Here is a 19,889-nt window from a genome sequence, read left to right as displayed (position 1 = left end):
ATTGCACCATTTGAAATACTCCTGATAGCTTCTTTGGTTAAGTATCTGATGAAAAATTTGGCTTGTGTTTAGAGAGCATATTGTATGGGGGAGTATGTATCTTTGAACTTTAAAATTGCCTTCAGCACAGAGAGGTGCTCCCACAGTGAGAGCTCAGGGGGAGGTCCGGGATGCCCAGAGGAGCGGCAGACTCCCTTTTCACACTCCTTCTGGGGAACACGTTCAGAGTGGGCAGAACAGCCTAACAGCTTATGTTATGTAAATCACCCTCGGCTCTCACTCTCTGAACACATGGCTGCGTTGTTAAGTCACCTGTATGTCTGAGGCGACTCCACTCTAATGTAAACTTTGGGGGAACCCACTGGTTTGAGATTAGAAGAACAGCACTGTCACAGCTACCATGGGGCCTCGGAGAAGTTATGAAACCTCCCTGACCATGAAATGATTGCTAAGGTCTCTACCAGTGCAAATGGTCTGTGGTTTTATTAGGCCCAGAAGGGAGTTGATGAGAATAATCAATTGTTTAATTGGTGCCATGGCCTTACTCTCTGTGGGCTGTTAATTGAGTAAGAAGTACAATGGGACTTTAATTTCACCTGTGGGAGTAGAGGGCGGCTTGCCCAATCCCAAAGCCCTTCCTCTTTAGCCTTCTTTGCAATAAATCTCACCTTCAAGCTCCATGTTCAAGTTTAAGTTGAGATTTATCTAGCCTCAGACTCCTAGGCAGAGTTCTTTATTGCATTGTCGCTCGTTTAGAGAGTACATCAGAATAGGGCAAGTATTGAGGTTATCTTCTAGACTGAGGGGCCAGGAAGCTTCTGTTGTCAGTGTAGCAAAGAAGCCCAGCCAAGAAGGTAAGCGCTGGTTTCCGCATCCAGGAAACCGGCAGTGGGTGAAAAAGGCGTTTCTTGTGTTCTCTTTTCCTTTCATTGCCCTTCTCTGGTTTCCATGGGAATCTGTTTGGGGGAAATCTGGCAAGTATTGGGCATATTTGTTGCTGGTCCACTTGTTTCCTTGTGGCAGAGAGAGAAGGAGAGGATATAGAAACGACATAAAAAGGAGAAAAGTGGGGAATTTAAGCTGATTTTTAAGGCTCAAATTAAATTCTGGAGAAATCTAATCATTTTTGACAGGACATCTTGAGACAAAAATGAGGAAAGAATTCTTTTGAAGATCATCAAGCCAGAATCTGTTGCTCCATGCACGTTTTCAAATGTCTTTTTTCCCCTCTCTCTCTGCTGGGCACTACGTTCACATTCTGCCATTCTGTTAATGGCTGTTTTGTGTCATTTGTTTCTCTTGCAGAGAGTGTCAAAGAAAACCTCAAAGTCTGGAGAAAAATGACTTTTCAAGGAATACAAAGTCGATGTCCTGCTATGTGTTTTTGTCTCACTAACTTCTGGTAACTGAGACGCATGGCCTTGGGCCTGCAGACAGTCCATTGATTAGCAGACTCCTCATCATGCATCAGCTATTCAGACTGGTCTTGGGACAAAAAGATCTTTCACGAGCCGGCGACCTCTTCTCCTTAGATGACTCTGAGATTGAAGACAGCCTGACAGAAGCTTTGGAGCAAATTAAAATAATAAGCTCATCATCAGTAAGTAAACTAGTTTTTTAGACTAGACCCCGAAATGACCTATTCTGGAGCCAAATGATGGTACATATCCTGGGGAAAAGCATCCTTGCAGGGGCAAGAGGAAAGACCACTAACACTGATCTCTCTTAACTCTGTTCTGTGGTTGAGTTGGCATCTAAGAAATAACACCAGGGATGTTACTGACTTGGGGGGCAGCCCTTTTGCCCATTCACAGAGACTAGAACTCTGAAAATTGCAGACCAAAGTGAAATCCTCCCAAAGGCTGTCTAAAGTTTGTTTCTACATCCTGGAGATGACATGGAGAGGAGAGGGAGCAAATCTGGGGGAAAGCAGACCCACCAAGCTGCACAACAGCATCTGTAAACAAAGCAGGGTGTGCAGTGGAGGCTGAATAATGAAAGAAGGCAAGATGACACCTCCCGCCAGGCAGGTAATACAAGACAAGGACAACCATCACTCTGCTGCTAGAACTGACAGTTGCCCAGGGCTTAATAACGCTGATTCTGTTTGCTTCTATATAGTCTCCTTTTTAAAAATTTCTTTCCTTTTCTCCTTTTCCTACACCCCACCCCCATTCAGTTCAACTCACCTGTTATTAGCCCCTGGTATGATCAGACAAATTTAAAATGTCCATCAACCCTCCTGTTCCTTTGCTTCTCCTCAATATCAAGATTATATATCCTGAAAGCACTTCCCAAAAAGAGTGGATGTGGAGTGTCCTGTGTGGTTTGATGTTGACTTCGGTCTTGCTTGAGCCTTCCTGAGATTGGTCCCATTTCAGAGGCCAAGGCCACCAAGCATCCTCTCACATCCTCCCAGGTCAATAGTGTTTGCCAGCACTTGGCACAAACACTCACCTGGCAGAGGAAAGAGACAGGGCTCAAGCCATTTTCTGAACAGCAAATATGTGCATATTTCAGAGATAACAGCTTTCTTCCATGTCATAATCAAGAGATGTTTAAAAGCATAATAGCAACCCGTGCAGCTTCCTCCTCAAACCTGTCAGCATGTTCTCTTGTTGGCTGCCATTCACATGCCAAGTCCCCCTAGTGACCAGTGAAGTCACTGCCCAAACACTCTTCTTTTCTCAGGTAATGTCTTATGTGTCCAGAACGTTAATCAACTTAGTCTGACTTAAAAAAAAAAAAAAAAAAGTATTCCTGGTACATTTCCATTTTCTGGGTAGGATTTGTGTGCTATTTCCAGCAGCCCCTTCCTTCACACTCCTCTTGAAATAAATTGACTGAATATGCTACTGATTTCATATAATCTAATACAAAATATATCTACATCTATATCTGTATCTGTATCTATAGTTCCCTAAAGTCTGTTTCCACTAGAGGTCACTAGTGTCAGTGATTTCTTTTGTTTCCTTCATCAATTGCTTTGTCTCAGAGTGCCAGATTCAGAATTTTAGGACTGATGAGTTCTATTATGTGTCTCTACTTTTAACCATTAAGCCAGGTATGTCCTTTGTCATCAGGAGCATTGTCCATTCTTTAAGCCTTCTGATCAGCATCCCACCAGACCAGCAGGTCTGGAGAGCCAGTGGTTCTCCCATGTTGTTCATTTGCTAACTTCTATTACATCCCACTTCTTCCATTCTCTATCTGTAGCTGAGGCATAGAGGAAATGGGCAGCAGAATAAAAGGAATCGTTTTTTAGAGAAATCATGCAGCTCAATCCAGGTTTTAAACACAGGGATCATGTAGATTAATCTAGTTTTTAAATTTGCTAATCAGTCCCCCAAACATGTGTGGCATTCCTTCTCCCCTTCCCTTCCTTTAAAAGCCAGTTCAAGTTTCTTTATTCCTGAAATTATTTCTCGTGGTTCTAGTTCTTAGTGATTACTTCTTTTTAAAAAATTTAATTGCCCTTTTGCATTAGGTGCTGTCCTTGGAGAAAGTTACCTGTTCATATGTCCTCAGGTGCAGTCTCTTCATGAAGGAATTCCAGACCTTTGTTTTCCACCTTCACGTCTCTCTCTAAGCTTCAGCCTCATACTAATTAATATTCATCACCTCGAACTCAATATATCTAAATTAGAAATTATCATCTTTCTTCCAGCTACACTATCATTTTCCTAGATCTCTTAAGTTTGAAACCTGGGGTCATTCTTGACCTCTTTCTCTCACTCACTCCTTTCTCCTATAAGCTCTGTAGGCACTGCCTGAGAAATGCCTCTTCACTTTGCTCCTTCTGGTCCCTTCCTGCTGCTATCACCTTGACTTAGGCTCTCCAACCAATTGGTCTCCCTGCCTTTGGCCTTGCCTTTCTCTAGTTCAATCTACTAACAATTACCAGCTTAAACTTCTTAAGCCAGATTTTATTACATGTCTCCCCATTGTTATCAAAACCTTTTCCTGATGCCTCAGTTCCCATGACATTCAGTGACCAATACCAGTGCTTAGTCCACTGAACCACTGTACTTACCCTTTGGCTCACTTTCCTGTTAGCTGCATCCATCCTTCGCTTATAACCAGGACCAGGTAAATATTCCTTCTCAAGCCTTTCCTAGTGACCCTGGATCTCAGCAATCAGTTTCACTTCTCAGTTCCTCCTTAGAAACATAGAACTGGAAGGGACCTTCTAAGTCATCTTTTCCAACTTCCTTTCAGCACAGAAATCCCTTCTTTAAGATTTCTGACAAGTAGGTGGCCTCTCCTATACTTGCAATGATGAGGACATAGTAGGTTTCTGATATTTTTTCCCTGCTCCTCAGTTTTCCTTGGATAAGTTCCCTCTTTCCATTGCTTGAAGCTTTCCTTGATCTGTCCTTGAGTCAAGGTTCCCTACCTTGCCCCTGCCAGTGAGAGGGGAGGGCGGGAGTGGGGACACTTGACCCAAGCTATACCAATCAGAATTTCTTTCCTATTAATTCTAGGAAAGAAATCAGCCAAGGGTGATTTACCATTGATGATGGCGTCCCAAAGAGGCAGTGCTTTGGTTTCTGCCCATCTATCACAACAGCTGCCTGGGTCATTGTCTTTCTAAGGCCAGGTACTTCAGTTTTTCCTTCAAATTTGTGAGCTGCCTCATATCTTTTAATTATTTTATTTGTTTGTTTATTTATTTTGCTACAGTTATCCAGACTTTTTCTGTTACTTATGACCAAAGACTCCCAACCGACAAAGTGATAGCTGTTTCACTGTTGGAAGTTCAGATTGTTAGTGTGTTCCTCCTTTCAGCCAAATGAAATCTCACTCTTTGTATTTTCCATCTATTATTCTTTGTTCTGTTCTCTGCCCCCAACAATCAAACCTCTATTCCTACAAGAACTTTAAACATATGCAGATAGATAGGTATCAGTTCTCAACTCTGGCTTCTTTCTTTCTAGCTGAATATCCTTAGTGTCTTTATGTCTTTCCATGACAAAGAAGGGGCCTATAGCCAGGAAAGGTTACACCAACTCATGTTTCCAAGTCTCAGGTCTGGAAACTCAATTTTGTCAGTACATGAGAAATATTATTTAAATCATGCTATCAGAAGTATAAAATAGAATGCTGACTGATTGATTTACAATGAAAATTATAACATGTCTGTCAGAATTCTTGTGTGTTCCATGCTGTTCTCCCAATGTCTCTTTACTCAGTCTTTCTCTAGACAAGGAATATTATTGATTAAGCTCCTTCCACCTCTATTATAGTCACATTTTAGCCCTACTTCCCTGAGATTGTATTTAACTGACCTGTCAAGTCACTCATGTAGAGACAGTGTCTGGAGTTTTAGCTCCATAGCTGGCTAATCCCAATCATACAAGTGGATTTTTTTGCTTGTTTAATCCTTAAAGGGCAATCTTGTTTCCATATTCTTAGAGGATGCCTCATTGTAGCCACCAAGTATTGCCTGCATTCTCAGCATTCTGGTTACCCTCCCCGGAATCTTTTAAATTTATGATTGTAATTTATCATTGCCTAGTACTTGAACTAATTGCTTGGAACAATTGCTGATACTAGTCAGATACTCTGTTTCTAAAATTTCTTTTCAATAGTGACATCACACATTTGGCCACATTTATCCTGTCATGTGCCAAGATCCTCAAGTTAAATCAAGAATTGTAATCAGATAACTTGAAAAAAAAAATTAAAGTGTATCATGTCACATTTTAAGCCACTGAAATAATATTCTTATCTTCAGGCTCTCATTCCAGGATATCCATACCTTTTAAAAACCATGATTCTGTCCAATATATTAGTTACTCCCAGCTTGGTAGAATCTGAAAATTCAGTAAGCAAGCCTCTAACCCTTCCCTCAAAGTCACTCACAAAACAACCGCTCTGTAGTCCATGCCCTCTTTTTCTATCAGTTACTCCAAAACAGAGCTGGAAAATATTTCATCCTTATGATGAAATTCAAATTTTGGAATTCATCAGCCTTGAGACTGGATGGGATCATCGAGGGAGTTTAGGCTTGGTTTGAAAAGGTGACTTCTTACTCAAAAGTCTAAGTTCTCAAATATGCTTTAAGTTTTGTCTTTTCCTTTCTAGTCCTTCCTGGACTACCCTTACCTAATACTCATTTCTTCTACTACCTTGGCTTTCCTCCCAGACTCCTCAGGTGGGATTGTCTCCCTATCCACTTAGCCTCTTCTCACACTCCCAACTCCACCTTTCCCATGGTGCTCACCCATGCTCAATCCAATGTTAGGTACACAAAAATCACCCAAGTTAAGAAATTAAATGAAATTTGTATCACCTGCATGTGTCTCTCTAACCCAGTGCTCCTCCCTTGCCTTGCTGTGCTAATCAATATCCTGTTAGGGTATTTATGCAAATATGTTTTTATTTCTTTGCTACATGTGCATGGCTCAAAAATGATTCATAGCACTGTAGTTCATGTTTTTAAACTTTATATAAATAGCATCATAAGGCTCAATGTTATGTTTTCAAAGTTTATCTGTATTAGTACATGTGGTTCCAATTTACTTGTTTTCAGTGGGATAGAATATCCCTTCACATGACTATGCCACAGTTTATTTGACCAATCTTCTTTTGATGGACTTTCTCTGTTTTAATAGTGCTACAGTGAACATTCTTATAATTATCACTTTTGGCAAATGTGCTTAATTTCTCGTGTACACAGTCAAGCTGATATGGGGGCTTTGTATACTTTAAATTTTCTGATAAACCACTAATTGCTCTCCAGTGTGGTTTTACCAACTTATATTCCCATCAGCCATGTCTGAGAGTCCCAGTGGCTTTATTTCCTGCTCAGTACTTGCTTTTATCAAATTTTTAGTTTCTGTCTATTTAGGTGAAGCAGTGTCTGATGGTTATTAAAACTTTCACTCCTCTATTGGGGAGGCCAGCTGTTTTTTCATACGTTAATTTGCTATTTGCCATTTGGGTTTCCTTTTTAGAAAAGCACCTCTTTATGACTTGGGGTTTTTTTCCTTTCTATTTTTCTATTGAGGTTTTAAAATCTGTTCTTATTAATTTGAAGTAGTTTTTTGTATATTCTTCTACAAAACCTTTATCTTTTGTGGACGTTGTATGTCTGTTATTCCAAATATAGCTTGCTTTTTACTGTAATGTCTTGATACATGATAGGACAGGTATCCCCAAACTCTTTCTTTAAAATTGCTTTGATTTGTTTTTGTTCTTTAACAGTTTTTATTAATTTTCATGAATAATTTTTCAAGTTTCATGAATAATTCTGTCAGTATCCTGATTGGAATTTCATTATACGTACAGATTAATTTGAAGAAAATTAACATATTTATGGTACTATCTTCTTGTCTGTAGATATTGTATATCTTTCCATTTATTTAGATCTTCTTAAATATCTTTTAATAAAGTTTTATAAACTTATTTGTTAGGGATCTTGAGACTTGTACATCTTTTTTTTACATTTACTAAGTTTTTTTAATTTTTAATCCGAGATGATAAAGATCTTTAAAGATTATATTTTCCAACTATTTTTGAGGTGATTATAACATAAATGATATTTGTATAGTAATGTTATATCCAGTAAACTGCTTCAACTCTCTTATTAATCCTAATAACTTGCCTAACAAATATTTATTAGGCACTTAACTATGTGCTAGACACCGTACTGGATGCTGGGGAGAAAGGAGTAAGCAAAACAGACCAAAATCAAAAACCAAGAAACCCTGCCATCATCTCTTTAACTAGATGAGACAGAAAATAAACAAAATAAATAAGGAAAATACATAGTATATCAGAAGAGGATAAATGCTGTGTAGAAAAATAAAATAAGAGAATGGGGACATGACGTTGGAGGTTTGAAATTTTAAGTAGGGCAGACAAGGGAGGCCATGCTAGGAAGCAGACATTTAAGCTAAACATGAATGAGATGAGAAAACAATGCTGTGGACGCTTGCAGGAAATCATTTAAGGTAGAGGAACCATTAAGTACAAAGGTCGTTAAGTTGGGGGCAGCCTAGAGTCTTTGGGGAACAACAAGAAGGCCAGTGTGGTTGTAGCAGAGGGAGCAAGGTAGAAGAATCATAGGAGGTCGTTAGAAGGGAAGTGGAGGCTGGATCACATAGGGCCTTGGAAAGCCATTGGAGAGTTCTGACCAGAGAAGTAACATGACCTGACTTTCTTCTTTCCGTTTTGAGAAGAGTCTGCAAAAAAGGCAAGGGTGTAATCAGAGGGGCCAATTAACATGCTCTGCAATAATCCAGATATAGGAAATAACAGAGACTCTTGGAGTAATAGAGGTGATAAGAAGTGTTCAGATTCTGGATATATTCTGAAGCTGGAACCAACAAGATTTGCTGATATGGGGATGGCATTTTAAAAAAGAGAGAGAGAGGATGCGAAGATTTTTGGCCTGAAAAACTAGAATGATACATTTGTTGTTAAGTAAGATGGAGAAGACTGGAAGAAACAGATTTGGGGGAGGGTTAGAAAGGAATCAAGAGTTCTTCAGATATGGAAAGTTTGAGCTGTCAGACATCTGACTGGAGATATTGTGTTGGATGTATAAGTCTGGAGTTGAGAAGTCTGAGCTGGACATTATAATTTTGGAATTCATCAGCCTTGAGACTGGGTGGGATCATCGAGGGAGTGAGTGTAGACAAAAAATAAAAATGTCCAAAGACTAAGCCCAGTGCTCAGAGATCAAGGAGATGATGAAGAAACAGTAAAGTAGACTGAGAGAAAGGTCCAGTGAAGGAGGGAGAAAGTCAGAAGAGCATGATGTCCTGAAAGCCAAGTGGAGAAACTGTCAAGGACAGAGCAATGTCGAATGCTGCTGATAGGTGAGGTGAGATGAGGACTGAGAGTTGACCATTAATTCAGCACATGAGCTCATTGTGACTTGACAAAAGCACTATCATTGGATAGAGAGGAGTGAACACTGGATTGGAGTTAAGGACAGATTGGGAGGAGATTTGAAGAAAATGAGCAGTGAAGACTCTAGGCATTTCCTACCGAGAGGAGTAAGGAAATGGAATGGTAATTAGAAACAAACAGGGAGTCTAAGAAAGGATTTTTTTTTTTTTTTAGAGAAAAGAGAAGCACATTCTTTGGAATTTTTTATGTATACATTCATTCATTATCTTAAAATAATGATGGCTTTGTTTCTTCCTTTTCAATTCTTATGTCTTTGATTTCTCATGGTCCTGACTAGCTCTTGAGAACAATGTTGACTAGAAAGGGGATAGCAGATATCCTTTTTTCATTCTTTAAAGAGAGTTTTCTGACTTTTCAATGTAAGTATAATGTTTGCTCCAGGCTCTTGGTTAATACCTTTTGTCAGATTAAGGAGGTTTCCTTTGATTCCTATTTTTCTAAGAATGGTTAAGTTTATCAACTACTTTTTCTGCTCTTTTGAAATAATCCTGTTTTCCCTTTTAATCTGTTAATGTGGTGAATTGCAGTAAGAATTTTAAAAATATAAAACCATTATTGCTTTCATGGGATAAAGTAAAAATTTACATTTATTTTAATACATTTCCTGATTTGGTTTGCTATTTTTAAAGGAGTTTCAGAACTGTAAGATTGGCCTGTAATTATCCTTTCTTCTACTAATTTTAACCTGGTTTTGATATCAAGATATTTAATAAATGCTAATCTTATAAAGTGAGTTGAAAAATATTTCCACATTTCTATTTACAATTTTATAAGATTGTGATGATCATTCCTTGATTTCATAGAAAGCTATAAAACCCTTTGGGCACCATGAGTTTGTTTGTTTTGGTAGATTTTTAAGGTACTGATTCAATTTCTTTGAAGAAAATTGAGGGATTTTTGCTTCAGTCACCTTTGATAAAGTAGAATTTCTAGGAAATTGTGCATCTTATGTGAGTTTTCAAATTTACTGGCATAAAATTGTTCACATTATTCTTATTTTTTGTGTTCTGCTGCATCTGTATTTAAATAGTCTTTTTCACTGATACTTTCTTTTATCAGTATTTTCAGTTTTGTCTTTTTTAAAGCTTTTAGTTTATTAATCATCTATAAAGGGTTTTTTTTCCTATTATTAATTTCTTTTCTTTTTCTTTCTTTCTTTTTTTTTTTTTTTTTTTTTTTTACTGTTTACGGTTTTCCTCTTTGTTCTTTCTCTGGTTGTATTCTGCTGTTTTTTTTTTTTTTTTCTAATTCCCTCAGCTGTATTGATTTATTTTTTAACTTTCTTGTTTTTTAATGTAAGCATTTAAGACCATATATTTCTTGCTAAGTACCACTTAATTTCATCCTACAAGTTTCTGAGATATAGTATTTTCATTATGAATTCTAAATACTTTTCTATTTTGTGTGATTTTCTCTTGGACTCATAAGTAAGTTAGAAGTTTGTGCTTTAATTTCCCAATGAATTTCTGTAATCTTCTTGCTGTTGAGTTAAAATTTAACTGCATTGTAGTCAGAGAATGTGAACTGCATAATACCAATTGTTTGGAAATTGTTGAGACTTACTTTGTAGTGTAGCTTTTGGCTAATTTGTGTACATAATAACAGCTAATGGCTTTGTAGCACTTTCTTTGTTCCAGGAACTGTTCTAAGAGCTTGTTACAAGTTAATAGGTTTATTCCTTTCAATAAACTTTTGAGATAAATACACTAATATTATCCCCATTTTATAGATGAGGAAACTGAGACACAGGGTTTAGTAATTTAACTTGTTCAAGATTATATAGCTAGTAAATAGTAGAGCCTAAAATCAAGTCCAGAGAGTTTGGCTTCAGAAACTGTTCTCAGCACCACACTATACAGCCTCTTTAGATGTTTCATATGTGTCCCAGAGGAATGTGTATTTTCTAATCATTGAGTATATGATATTAAGCCTGTTGATTAAAGAACCCTTGTTAGTTATAGTGTTCAAATTTTCTATATCCTCAGTAAAATCATGTTTGCTTGGACTGCCAATTGCTAAGAGAGGTGTTTTAAACTTTTACAGTGTAATTTTAGATTTACCAATTTCTCCTTGTACTTTTATCAAGATTGCTTTGTAAATTTGAGGGCTTTTTTTTTTTTTTAATTACGTGTACAAGTTTAGAATGGTTACTTCTTCCTTTCAGAACTTTTCCTTTTATTGTTACTTACTGACCATCTTTATTCTGTTTTGCCTGTTTTCTTTGAAGTAGTGGTTGCCTATTTTCTCTTTTTCTAACTTTTTACTTTTTACCTTTCTATGCCCTTATGACTTAAATATAATTTGTTAATACTATATGAGTAGATTTTAAAAATAACCCAAATTGAAAATCTCTTTCTATTGATAAATTTAGTCTGTTTGTATTTATTGTGATAAATGATATATTTGGATGTATTTCTCCATTTTATTTTGTGTTGCATTTCCTGATTTTTCTAAATTCTAATTTATTTTTTCTACCATCTTAAACTGATTTTTATCATTTTATTTGCCACCTCTTTTGGCTCTAGTGGCTTGATAGTTATACATTCTATTTTTATTCTTTTAGTAATTGACTTTAAAATTTTAGCAAAGATATTTACCATATTTCATCAACACTATGACATTTTTCACATATCTATGTCTCTGAAACAAGTATATATTTCATAGTTGATTGCAATCTGACAATTGCTGTTAGCCAGGCATTATGCATGATATAGTTGTCATTGCCTACATGTGCATGATCTTGCCATAGCTTTTCATATTGTTACCATTCCAGCTGAATTAGGTACATTATAATTACCAATGTTGAGTTAAATATCCGTTTAAAATGTTTCAAAACTTCTAGATATAATGTGGCACTGAAACAAAAACTTATTAGCAATGCAGAGATGCATGGAAAGAGAGCACCAGGGTATAAATTTTACATTAGTGAGCTAAATACTCATCACTGGGAGAAAGATAGAAATTCCATCTTTTCTTGCAAAACAGTAACTGAGAGCTTTATTTGATGTAAAAACAAGCAAGCAAACAAACAAAAAAAACCCCACTTTTTTGTTACTGAGATATTTGTAAAAGATTGTCTATTATAATAAGTAATGAAATTGAAAGTGGGAGACAGGGGCAATTCCCTTAGAATAGAAGAAAGAAATTTCAAAAAAATGAATTCATGCCATACATAAGATTTTCTTTAAGGCATGATATAACTCACAGTTAAATGGCAAGTTTTTCTCTTTCTTCATAGTGGTAGGTCTTATAATTGACACCTTCTTATATTTGATGAATTATAATGAGTTTGTCTAAAGTTATGCATAGCTGTATTCTCCTTCTATTACCACAAGGAACTTGAAACACTTTAATGCCCATCTTAAATGTTCTTAAGCCATACTTTTATTCTACCTTGTTTAATGCCCTCAAAATTGTTCTTTAAAATTACTTATTTTATTTTTAATTCAACCATTGCTTACTTTGAGTACCTAATGTTTCCCTGTTTCTTTTCTCACCATTCTTCTTTTTTTTTTTTTTTTTCATTTTCTCTCTCTCTCTCTTTTTTTCCCTTCTGAATCCAAATTCCTACTTTCTGACGTTTATGTTTTAAAGTCCCTTCAATGAAGGTCAGTTAGTAATAAACACTCAATGTTTGTTTTTCTGAAAAAGTCTTTATTTTACCCTTAATTTTGAATGATAATTACCTGGATATAGATTTCTAGATTGGCGGTCTTTTGATTCCTCAGTAATCTCTAATATTGCTGTTATGCAATCTGCTGTCAGTTTGTCATTCCTTTGTATATAATCTACTTTTTCTGGTTTAATTTTTTTTCTGTGTCTTTGATATTATAGGTTTTCATTATTATGTGTTTAGCTGTTGTTTTAATTTGTATGTTTCTACTTAATACTCAATTGTGTTTTGTGATTTTGAGTTTTATGCCTCTTATCAAATTTGGAAAGTTCTTAAATATATCAAATATTGCCTTTTCCATCTCATCTCTCCTTCTGGAAATCCCATTTATTCACTTATTTATGCATTCCACCAATATGCTTTGAGTACCTGCTATCTTCCAGCAGTATTTTAGACATTGGGAATATAATAGTAAAAAAAGCAAACAAAAAGCATTGCCCTCATATCCTTCATATTCTACCCTATTTTATCCTCCATGTTTTTCTTTTTTAAACTGAAGGATAATTCACATATAATGTTATTATTAGTTTCAGATGTGCAACATAATGATTCAATATTTGTATATATTGCCAAATGATCACCACAATAGGTCTAGGTAACATCTTTCACCATACAAAGTTATAAATTTTCCCCCTATGATGATAGTTAATAATACTATATTGCATATTTGAAATTTGCTAAGAGAGTAGACCTTAAAGGTTCTCATCACACACACACACATACACAAAATGTTTTGTAACTCTATGTCTCTTGATCTTTTGTATTTTCTATCTCTATGTGGTACATTTTTTTTTCTTTCCTCAGCTCTATATTCCAATCCATTGAGTCTTTTTGTTTCTATCCACATTTTGTTTGGTTTCCATTCCAAGTTTCATCTGATTCTTCTTGACATCTTTCTGGTCCTTTTGAAAGTGACTTGGTCTTTGTTCATAAAAATAATTTTCCTTTATACATTGAATCATTTTGAACATGTAATTGGATAATTTGAGGTCAATAATTCTATTACCTGAAATTTTTGAATCTCTAATCTGCTATAAATTTCATCTGCTGGCATACTCATATGTGCTTATTTCCTCGAATGTTTTACAGTTTTGGCTTTTTTAGTTCCATTTGAATAAAGATTTCAATTGTGTGACTAATGAGTGGCTTGAGGGTTGAATGTTTCACCCCTCAAAGTAATTTTATGTTTGCTTCTGCTGGGAACCCCAGTGATTTTATCAGCTCAAGGACAACTTTTGTTTTTGTTGGTACTGTTGTTGTTAATGTCTTGACTTTGAAGATTCTTGGAATGATAAAGTAAGTGAGGTATGCATATATGTGTGGTTTTAAAAGTGGAAAGAGGGATACAAATATAAAGGATTGTTAGTATAAATGCCAATGTAGAATGTAACTATAAGAGGGGAGTAACTATGTGGTCTTTTTTGTGCTATATATTATTAAGTGGTTGTGGAATAGATGTACAAAAATTATAACTACAGAAAGAAATATTTGCAACTCTCTACAAGTTATAAAACCAGGGCTGGCTTTTACAGTTCTACTATCCTTAAGAAGGAAAAAAAAAGTAATAGCTAACCTTTATCTGCACTTTTACTATGTACCAGACACTGTTGTAAATCCTTTCCCTATATGTTAATTCATTAAACCTCACAGCAGTTGTAGGAGGAAAGTATTAATAATACTCCAGTTTTAAGGATTAGGCAGCAGAGGTACAGAGAAAGAAATGATTGTCCAAGATTGCAGAACTGATAATATCAGAACATAGCTTTGAGCTCTGGCAGTCTGACCCAAGAGTCCATGATCACTCATAACCACTATGCTATGCTCCTCTAAGGGAAGGGAAAGAGAAATGATCCATCTTCTGCCATAAAATGTCTTCCATCTTCTCTCTGAAACTTCTACTTCCATGCCAAATCCACTCTTCCCACCACTAACCACTTTATTTCAGATGTTCCACATTCCCTTTTGCCAGTGAACCATTCCCTATGAAGACTGTTTACAGCATAGAGAAGGGTGACTGAAAGGTTAATGGATGTTGATGTGAGGTGTAGTGTCTTTGGCTGAGTGAGACTGATCCATCCTGATAACTGGACCCAGAGCAGCACAATGCGTGGCTTTTTCATTGTCCTCCTCCTCCATTTTGACATGCCCACCACTTTAGGATAAATTACTTTAAAATTGACCATGACCAGGTCACTGTGAGAATGAATCTCTAAACTTAGCTTAATGGGTTTGCTATTAAATAGATCTGATCCTTAGAAGATATTCATTTTAATATGCACAGGCACTAATCCAATGTTGATCTTAACCATAAACACATATGTATGCACACATATATATTTCATAAAAACTGGGTGTTTCCTGGAATGTGACTCAGGAAAACCCTAATTTCAAAGCTGATTTCTCACCAAAAAACTTTAAACTATTTAATTACATCATTCAAATAATTTAAAAGGGTTTTTTGTTTGTTTGTTTGTTTTTGGTCATTTTGAATACTTGCTGAAGGAAGCAGTTAATTATTAATTCAGATTTTTCCCCTCACTGAAGGAATTCTCCTTTTTTAAAGAATAAATTTTTCTTCATGTCTTACATAGGAATTTGAATACATGAATTTTTTTCCTGCTGAAAATCTGTTTACTTCTTAGTAAAGTGGTATGGAATAAGAAATTATTTAGCATCAAGAGCTTCACAGTAATATTAAGATTCATAACTGATGCACCTATACCTGCTATATTAGCATAGCTGAACTTACAACCAGTTTGAAGTAATTTATCCTTAAGGACAGCTGCTTAACTTTTCTAGTTAGAAATCTTAGAATAGATGCCTTTTGTTCAGCAGTCTGACTGACATGATCCTGCACACACCAGCCTCATTCCAAGGCACCTTTTTCAGAATTCCTTAAAAATTCAATACTCTCTTAGCATAGAAATTGAATTTCTGAGTTCATGAACCAAGGCACATATATAGGCCAGGTACTTTCATTGACTTTCACCTTCAACTTTTATTGAGGCTTGTTTCATCCACATGAAAATCTCCTTGCTATTTATTGTTAAACCATTGTTTAGGCATGGTTTACTATGTTTCTCAATGCCATCTATATTAACTCTGTTGTAATTGGGTTCCCAGGGATCTAATCTAAAATGGCTGTTCCAAGGGAGAAATAGAATCTTGGGTGAGGCTGTTTCCTTTGATCAAGGACAGTTTTGGCAGGCAGACTTGGCTATGAACTAGTAACTGAGAAAATGAGTTCCTTTGTGCTAGAGGGGGATTTGGACAGTGGACCACAGTCTCCACTGCAGTCTGCCTTTGAATCCATTTGCTTTATATAATAATTTCCTCCTATCTGGAAACGGCTTCTCTGAGATGCTGATTGATCTCTTTTCCTGAAGAAATTTACAAGAAGGAGGTTAGTGAGAGGACCTGTCATCTGTACCACTGCAGCTGGTGTCAAGGCTGCAGTTGGTGTTCACAGTCTCTGTGATAGGCTGAGTGATGGCTCCCAAAATATGTCCACATCTTAAAGCCCAGAACCTGTGAATTTTATCTTACATTAAAAAAAGGCATTTTTCATATGTAATATAGTTAAGGATCTTGACATGAGGAGAGTGTTCTGTATTATCTGGGTGGGCTCAATATAATCACAAGGATCCTTGCAATAGGGAGGCAGGAAAGTCAGAGACAAAAGAAGGAGGTGAAATGATGGAAGCAGAGGTTGGAATGATGCACTTTGAAGATGGAGGCTCATGGAGGTCATGAGTCAAGGAATGCAGATAACCTGTAGAAGCTAGAAAAGAAAAGGAATTGGAATCTCCCCTCAGAGCCTCCAGAAAGCCGTCCCTGCTTTAGCCCAGTGTGACTGATTTTCAACTTCTGACCTCCAGAACTGTAAGAAAATTAATTTATCAACACAAATTCTTGAGCCTCTAAGTATGTGATGACTCATTAAAGCAGCAACAAGAAAGTTAATGTAATCTCCCTCCTCTACCACCCATTCTAGATTCTTCTTACCTTCAGGTAGCACCTCTGCTGGTTTAAGTTGCTTCTTAGCTAGCTGAACAGATGCTTTTTTCTTGAGGGATCTGAGTCCCTGGACTCCATACCTTTCTCAGGTTGTGACTGCTCCATTGTCCATTTACCATCAGAAAGGCATGCTATGTTCTTACATACGAAACTCGGCATCATAAATATGTCAGTTATTCCTAAGTTAATCAAAATCTTTTAATACAAAAACCATCAGAAACTTTTTTTGGAACCAGACAAGCTGATTCTATAGCTCCTGTGTAATAGTAGTAGTAGTAGTAATAATAACAACAACAATAATGGTGATAACAACCAGGAAAAAAAAACTGAAACAAAAATAATGAAGAGATACCAGCCTACTTTGACTTATAGGAATTTGTCCTATGCACAGGCCCCTGTAAGCGTGAAGTGACTTGCATAGGAGGTTAGTCAGTGCAACGTTTTTTGTGATTCCAAAGACCAGAAACTGCCTAAATGTTAATCAGTGGGGGGCAAATTAAATATACGATGGTACATCCTTACATTGGAATACCATTCTGCCATAAAAGTAAATGGGGAAACTCTTAATATGTTAGTTTGAAAAGATTTCCAAGATTCAGTATGAAGTAAAAAAGCAAGATACGGATTTGTATGTACATTATGCTTCCATTTGTGTGTAAAATAAGGAGTGGGTGTGTTATGTATGTGTATGTAGGTATGTGTATCATCTATTTCTGTATGTACATACAGAAATTTGCCTCAATGTCTATAACAGATCTTTAGAAGGATACATAAGACAGTAATAACTTGGTTCTTTGTGGGAGAGTAGTGAGCAAGGGGAAAGGGAGACATTTTTCTTATTTCTATTTTTTTAAATTAAGTCATAAGTAAAGATTCATAAATGTATTTTTTCAAATAATTAAGTTTTAAAAATTAGTGCCAAGAAAATCTTCTTTCCTATTCAATTAAAACCAATGAGAGTATTATGCTTAGTTAAATAAGTCAGAGAGGGACAAATACTTTATGACATCATTTACATATGGGATCTAAAAAATAATACAAATGAATGTGTATACAAAACAGAAATAGATTCACAGACAAACTTCTGGTTGCCAAGGGGGAGAGAGAAGTGGAGAGGGACAAATCAGGGGTATGGGATTAACAGATACAAACTACTATATATAAAAATAGGTAAGCAACATGGATTTATTGTATTGCACAGGAAATTATACTCCTTATCTTAAAATAACCCATAATTTAATAGAATATAATCTGAAAAATACTGAATCACTATGCTGTACACCTGAAACTAACACAATATTATATATCAGCTATACTTCAATAAATAAATAAAATGAATGAATGAATGAATGAATGAATAAATAAATAAAGAAAGAAAGAAAGAAATAAATATAAAAAAACAAACCAATGAACCTTTACTGAACATCAACTATGTACCAGGTACTAGTACATGTTCTGGAAGTAACGTTGTATACCATTTCCTCCTCTTCCTGGATTCCAGAGAGCTTAGAGGAAAATGTTGTGGATCAATCACACTAACCATCTTAGCAACTACAGTTGGAATATAGTCTTCCTTCTGTCAGTGGCATTAGTTCTCTTCTCCATCTGACTCTATGTATATATTTCCTTTATTACATAAAAGTAACCAGTATGATGTTGCTTCATATTTGAAGATGATGTCATTAAAATAAGTTTTTTACAAGAATAGCTGTGGTCAATGATAGTGGTTTTAGCCCCGGGGTGTTCTCTGTTATTTTTCTCCCCTAAGGATGGTTTTGGTTTTTTGGTTGCTGCAGAGATTTTTGAAAAATTTAGCATTATTTTTTGTTGTTTAATATTCCATTTTTTCTCTATGACTTGGCTCCATGAGAACCTATTTACTGTATAGGGCTTGGCACAAGTAATAATTCTGCTGCATTAAAAGAAATAATACACTAAGCAACAAAGGAGGAAGGTAAAAGAAAATACACTGAAATAGTCCACCAAACCAGGTGGTGTTCATTCTAGGAATGTGGTGATGGGTTGATATTTGGAAATTTCATACTATATGTTGACATAATGCTTCACATCCATAGCCAGCTAAGAAAAAAATGTTTGGTTACCTCTATAGATGCTGAGAGAACATCTTAAAAAATTAAAACAAATATTCAAACTTTCAAAATAGGAAGATAGTGATACATCCTGTATGATTTAAAACATTTACAGTATTTTCTTGGTTTTGACCAAAAAAATTTATATGAAAAATCAGGAACTAAAACCAGAAACTAAACCAGCATTCTTGCATTTACCCTCCTTACATGAAATAGCTTAGGAAGTTCTAGCTGACACAATAAGCCATGAGATATATAAAGAGTATAGATACTATACAGAAATCTTTCTAGAAAACCCAAGAAAATCATCTGAAAAAATATTATAATTAAGGAGACGAGGTAAACAACTTGGTACAAAATAAATACCCTCAAAAGGCTGTAGATTGACTTAATCAGCAATAAAAATTCTAATGAGGAAAACACAAAGATTTTGTTTACAGCAACAACAAAGACATAAAATATACTAGGAAACACATTTAAAAATTTGTGGCGCTTGTATGAAGAAAATGGCAAAATTAGTATTGTAGAATTGAAAAAATTGAACAAGCAAACAAAATACATCCCTGAAATACAACCTGACATATATATATGTATGTATATATATATATATATATAAAACAATTACTAGGAAATGAATCATTCAGTACGTAACGGTGGGAAAATTGGATTATCTATTTAGTAGAAAATGTATTTCTTTACTTACTTCCATAAATACCAGATAGACTCAAGCCCTAAGTGAATGGTTAAAAGATTAATTTCTAAAATACTAAATGTTGAATGTTTGTCAAGTTTTGTTTGATTTAGAAAAAAATACAGGTAATCGTTTATTCAACCTTTGAATAAAGAAAATGTGAAGGTGAAAAAAGCTATTAAGGGACTCACAAAGAAAGAAAGAAAGGAGTGTGTGTAGATGGGTACTTGTATGAGCTTAGAGTCCATCTGTCAAATACATGACAAACTGGTGAGCATAGTTTCCCTGGGGAAGGGAGGGGAGGGAACTGAGGTGAGAGGGAGACTAAGTTCACTGTAAACCTTTTCTTTTTATCTTTTGTATTTTTGTACCATGTCCATGTATTATCATTTCAAAAAAAAAAATAATTTAATAACCTTAAATTTCCAAATAAAAAAAGGTAAAACAGTAAGATCTCCAAGATTGACAAATTTGTCTAAAACCTTAGCATGTTAAT

The 19,889-nt window shown here is 35.6% G+C and overlaps 1 protein-coding gene across 8 annotated transcripts in view; it reads left to right on the top strand.

Moving 5' to 3' along the window:
* The window catches only part of VEPH1 (ventricular zone expressed PH domain containing 1), a 241,986-nt gene that overhangs the window by 8,784 nt on the left and 213,313 nt on the right, over positions 1 to 19,889 (top strand). For all 8 annotated transcript variants that reach the window (XM_064492326.1, XM_064492329.1, XM_064492319.1 and 5 more), the window contains exon 2: positions 1,306 to 1,600. In XM_064492326.1, coding sequence (XP_064348396.1) covers positions 1,463 to 1,600 — 138 coding nt within the window. In that variant the 5' untranslated portion in view covers positions 1,306 to 1,462. The remainder of the gene's footprint in view (positions 1 to 1,305; positions 1,601 to 19,889) is intronic.

This window comes from Camelus dromedarius, chromosome 2, assembly GCF_036321535.1.
Source record: "Camelus dromedarius isolate mCamDro1 chromosome 2, mCamDro1.pat, whole genome shotgun sequence".
Taxonomy (NCBI): domain Eukaryota; kingdom Metazoa; phylum Chordata; class Mammalia; order Artiodactyla; family Camelidae; genus Camelus; species Camelus dromedarius.
The sequence above is the reverse complement of the archived record's forward strand: the minus strand, read 5'-3'. Positions and strand labels throughout refer to the sequence as shown.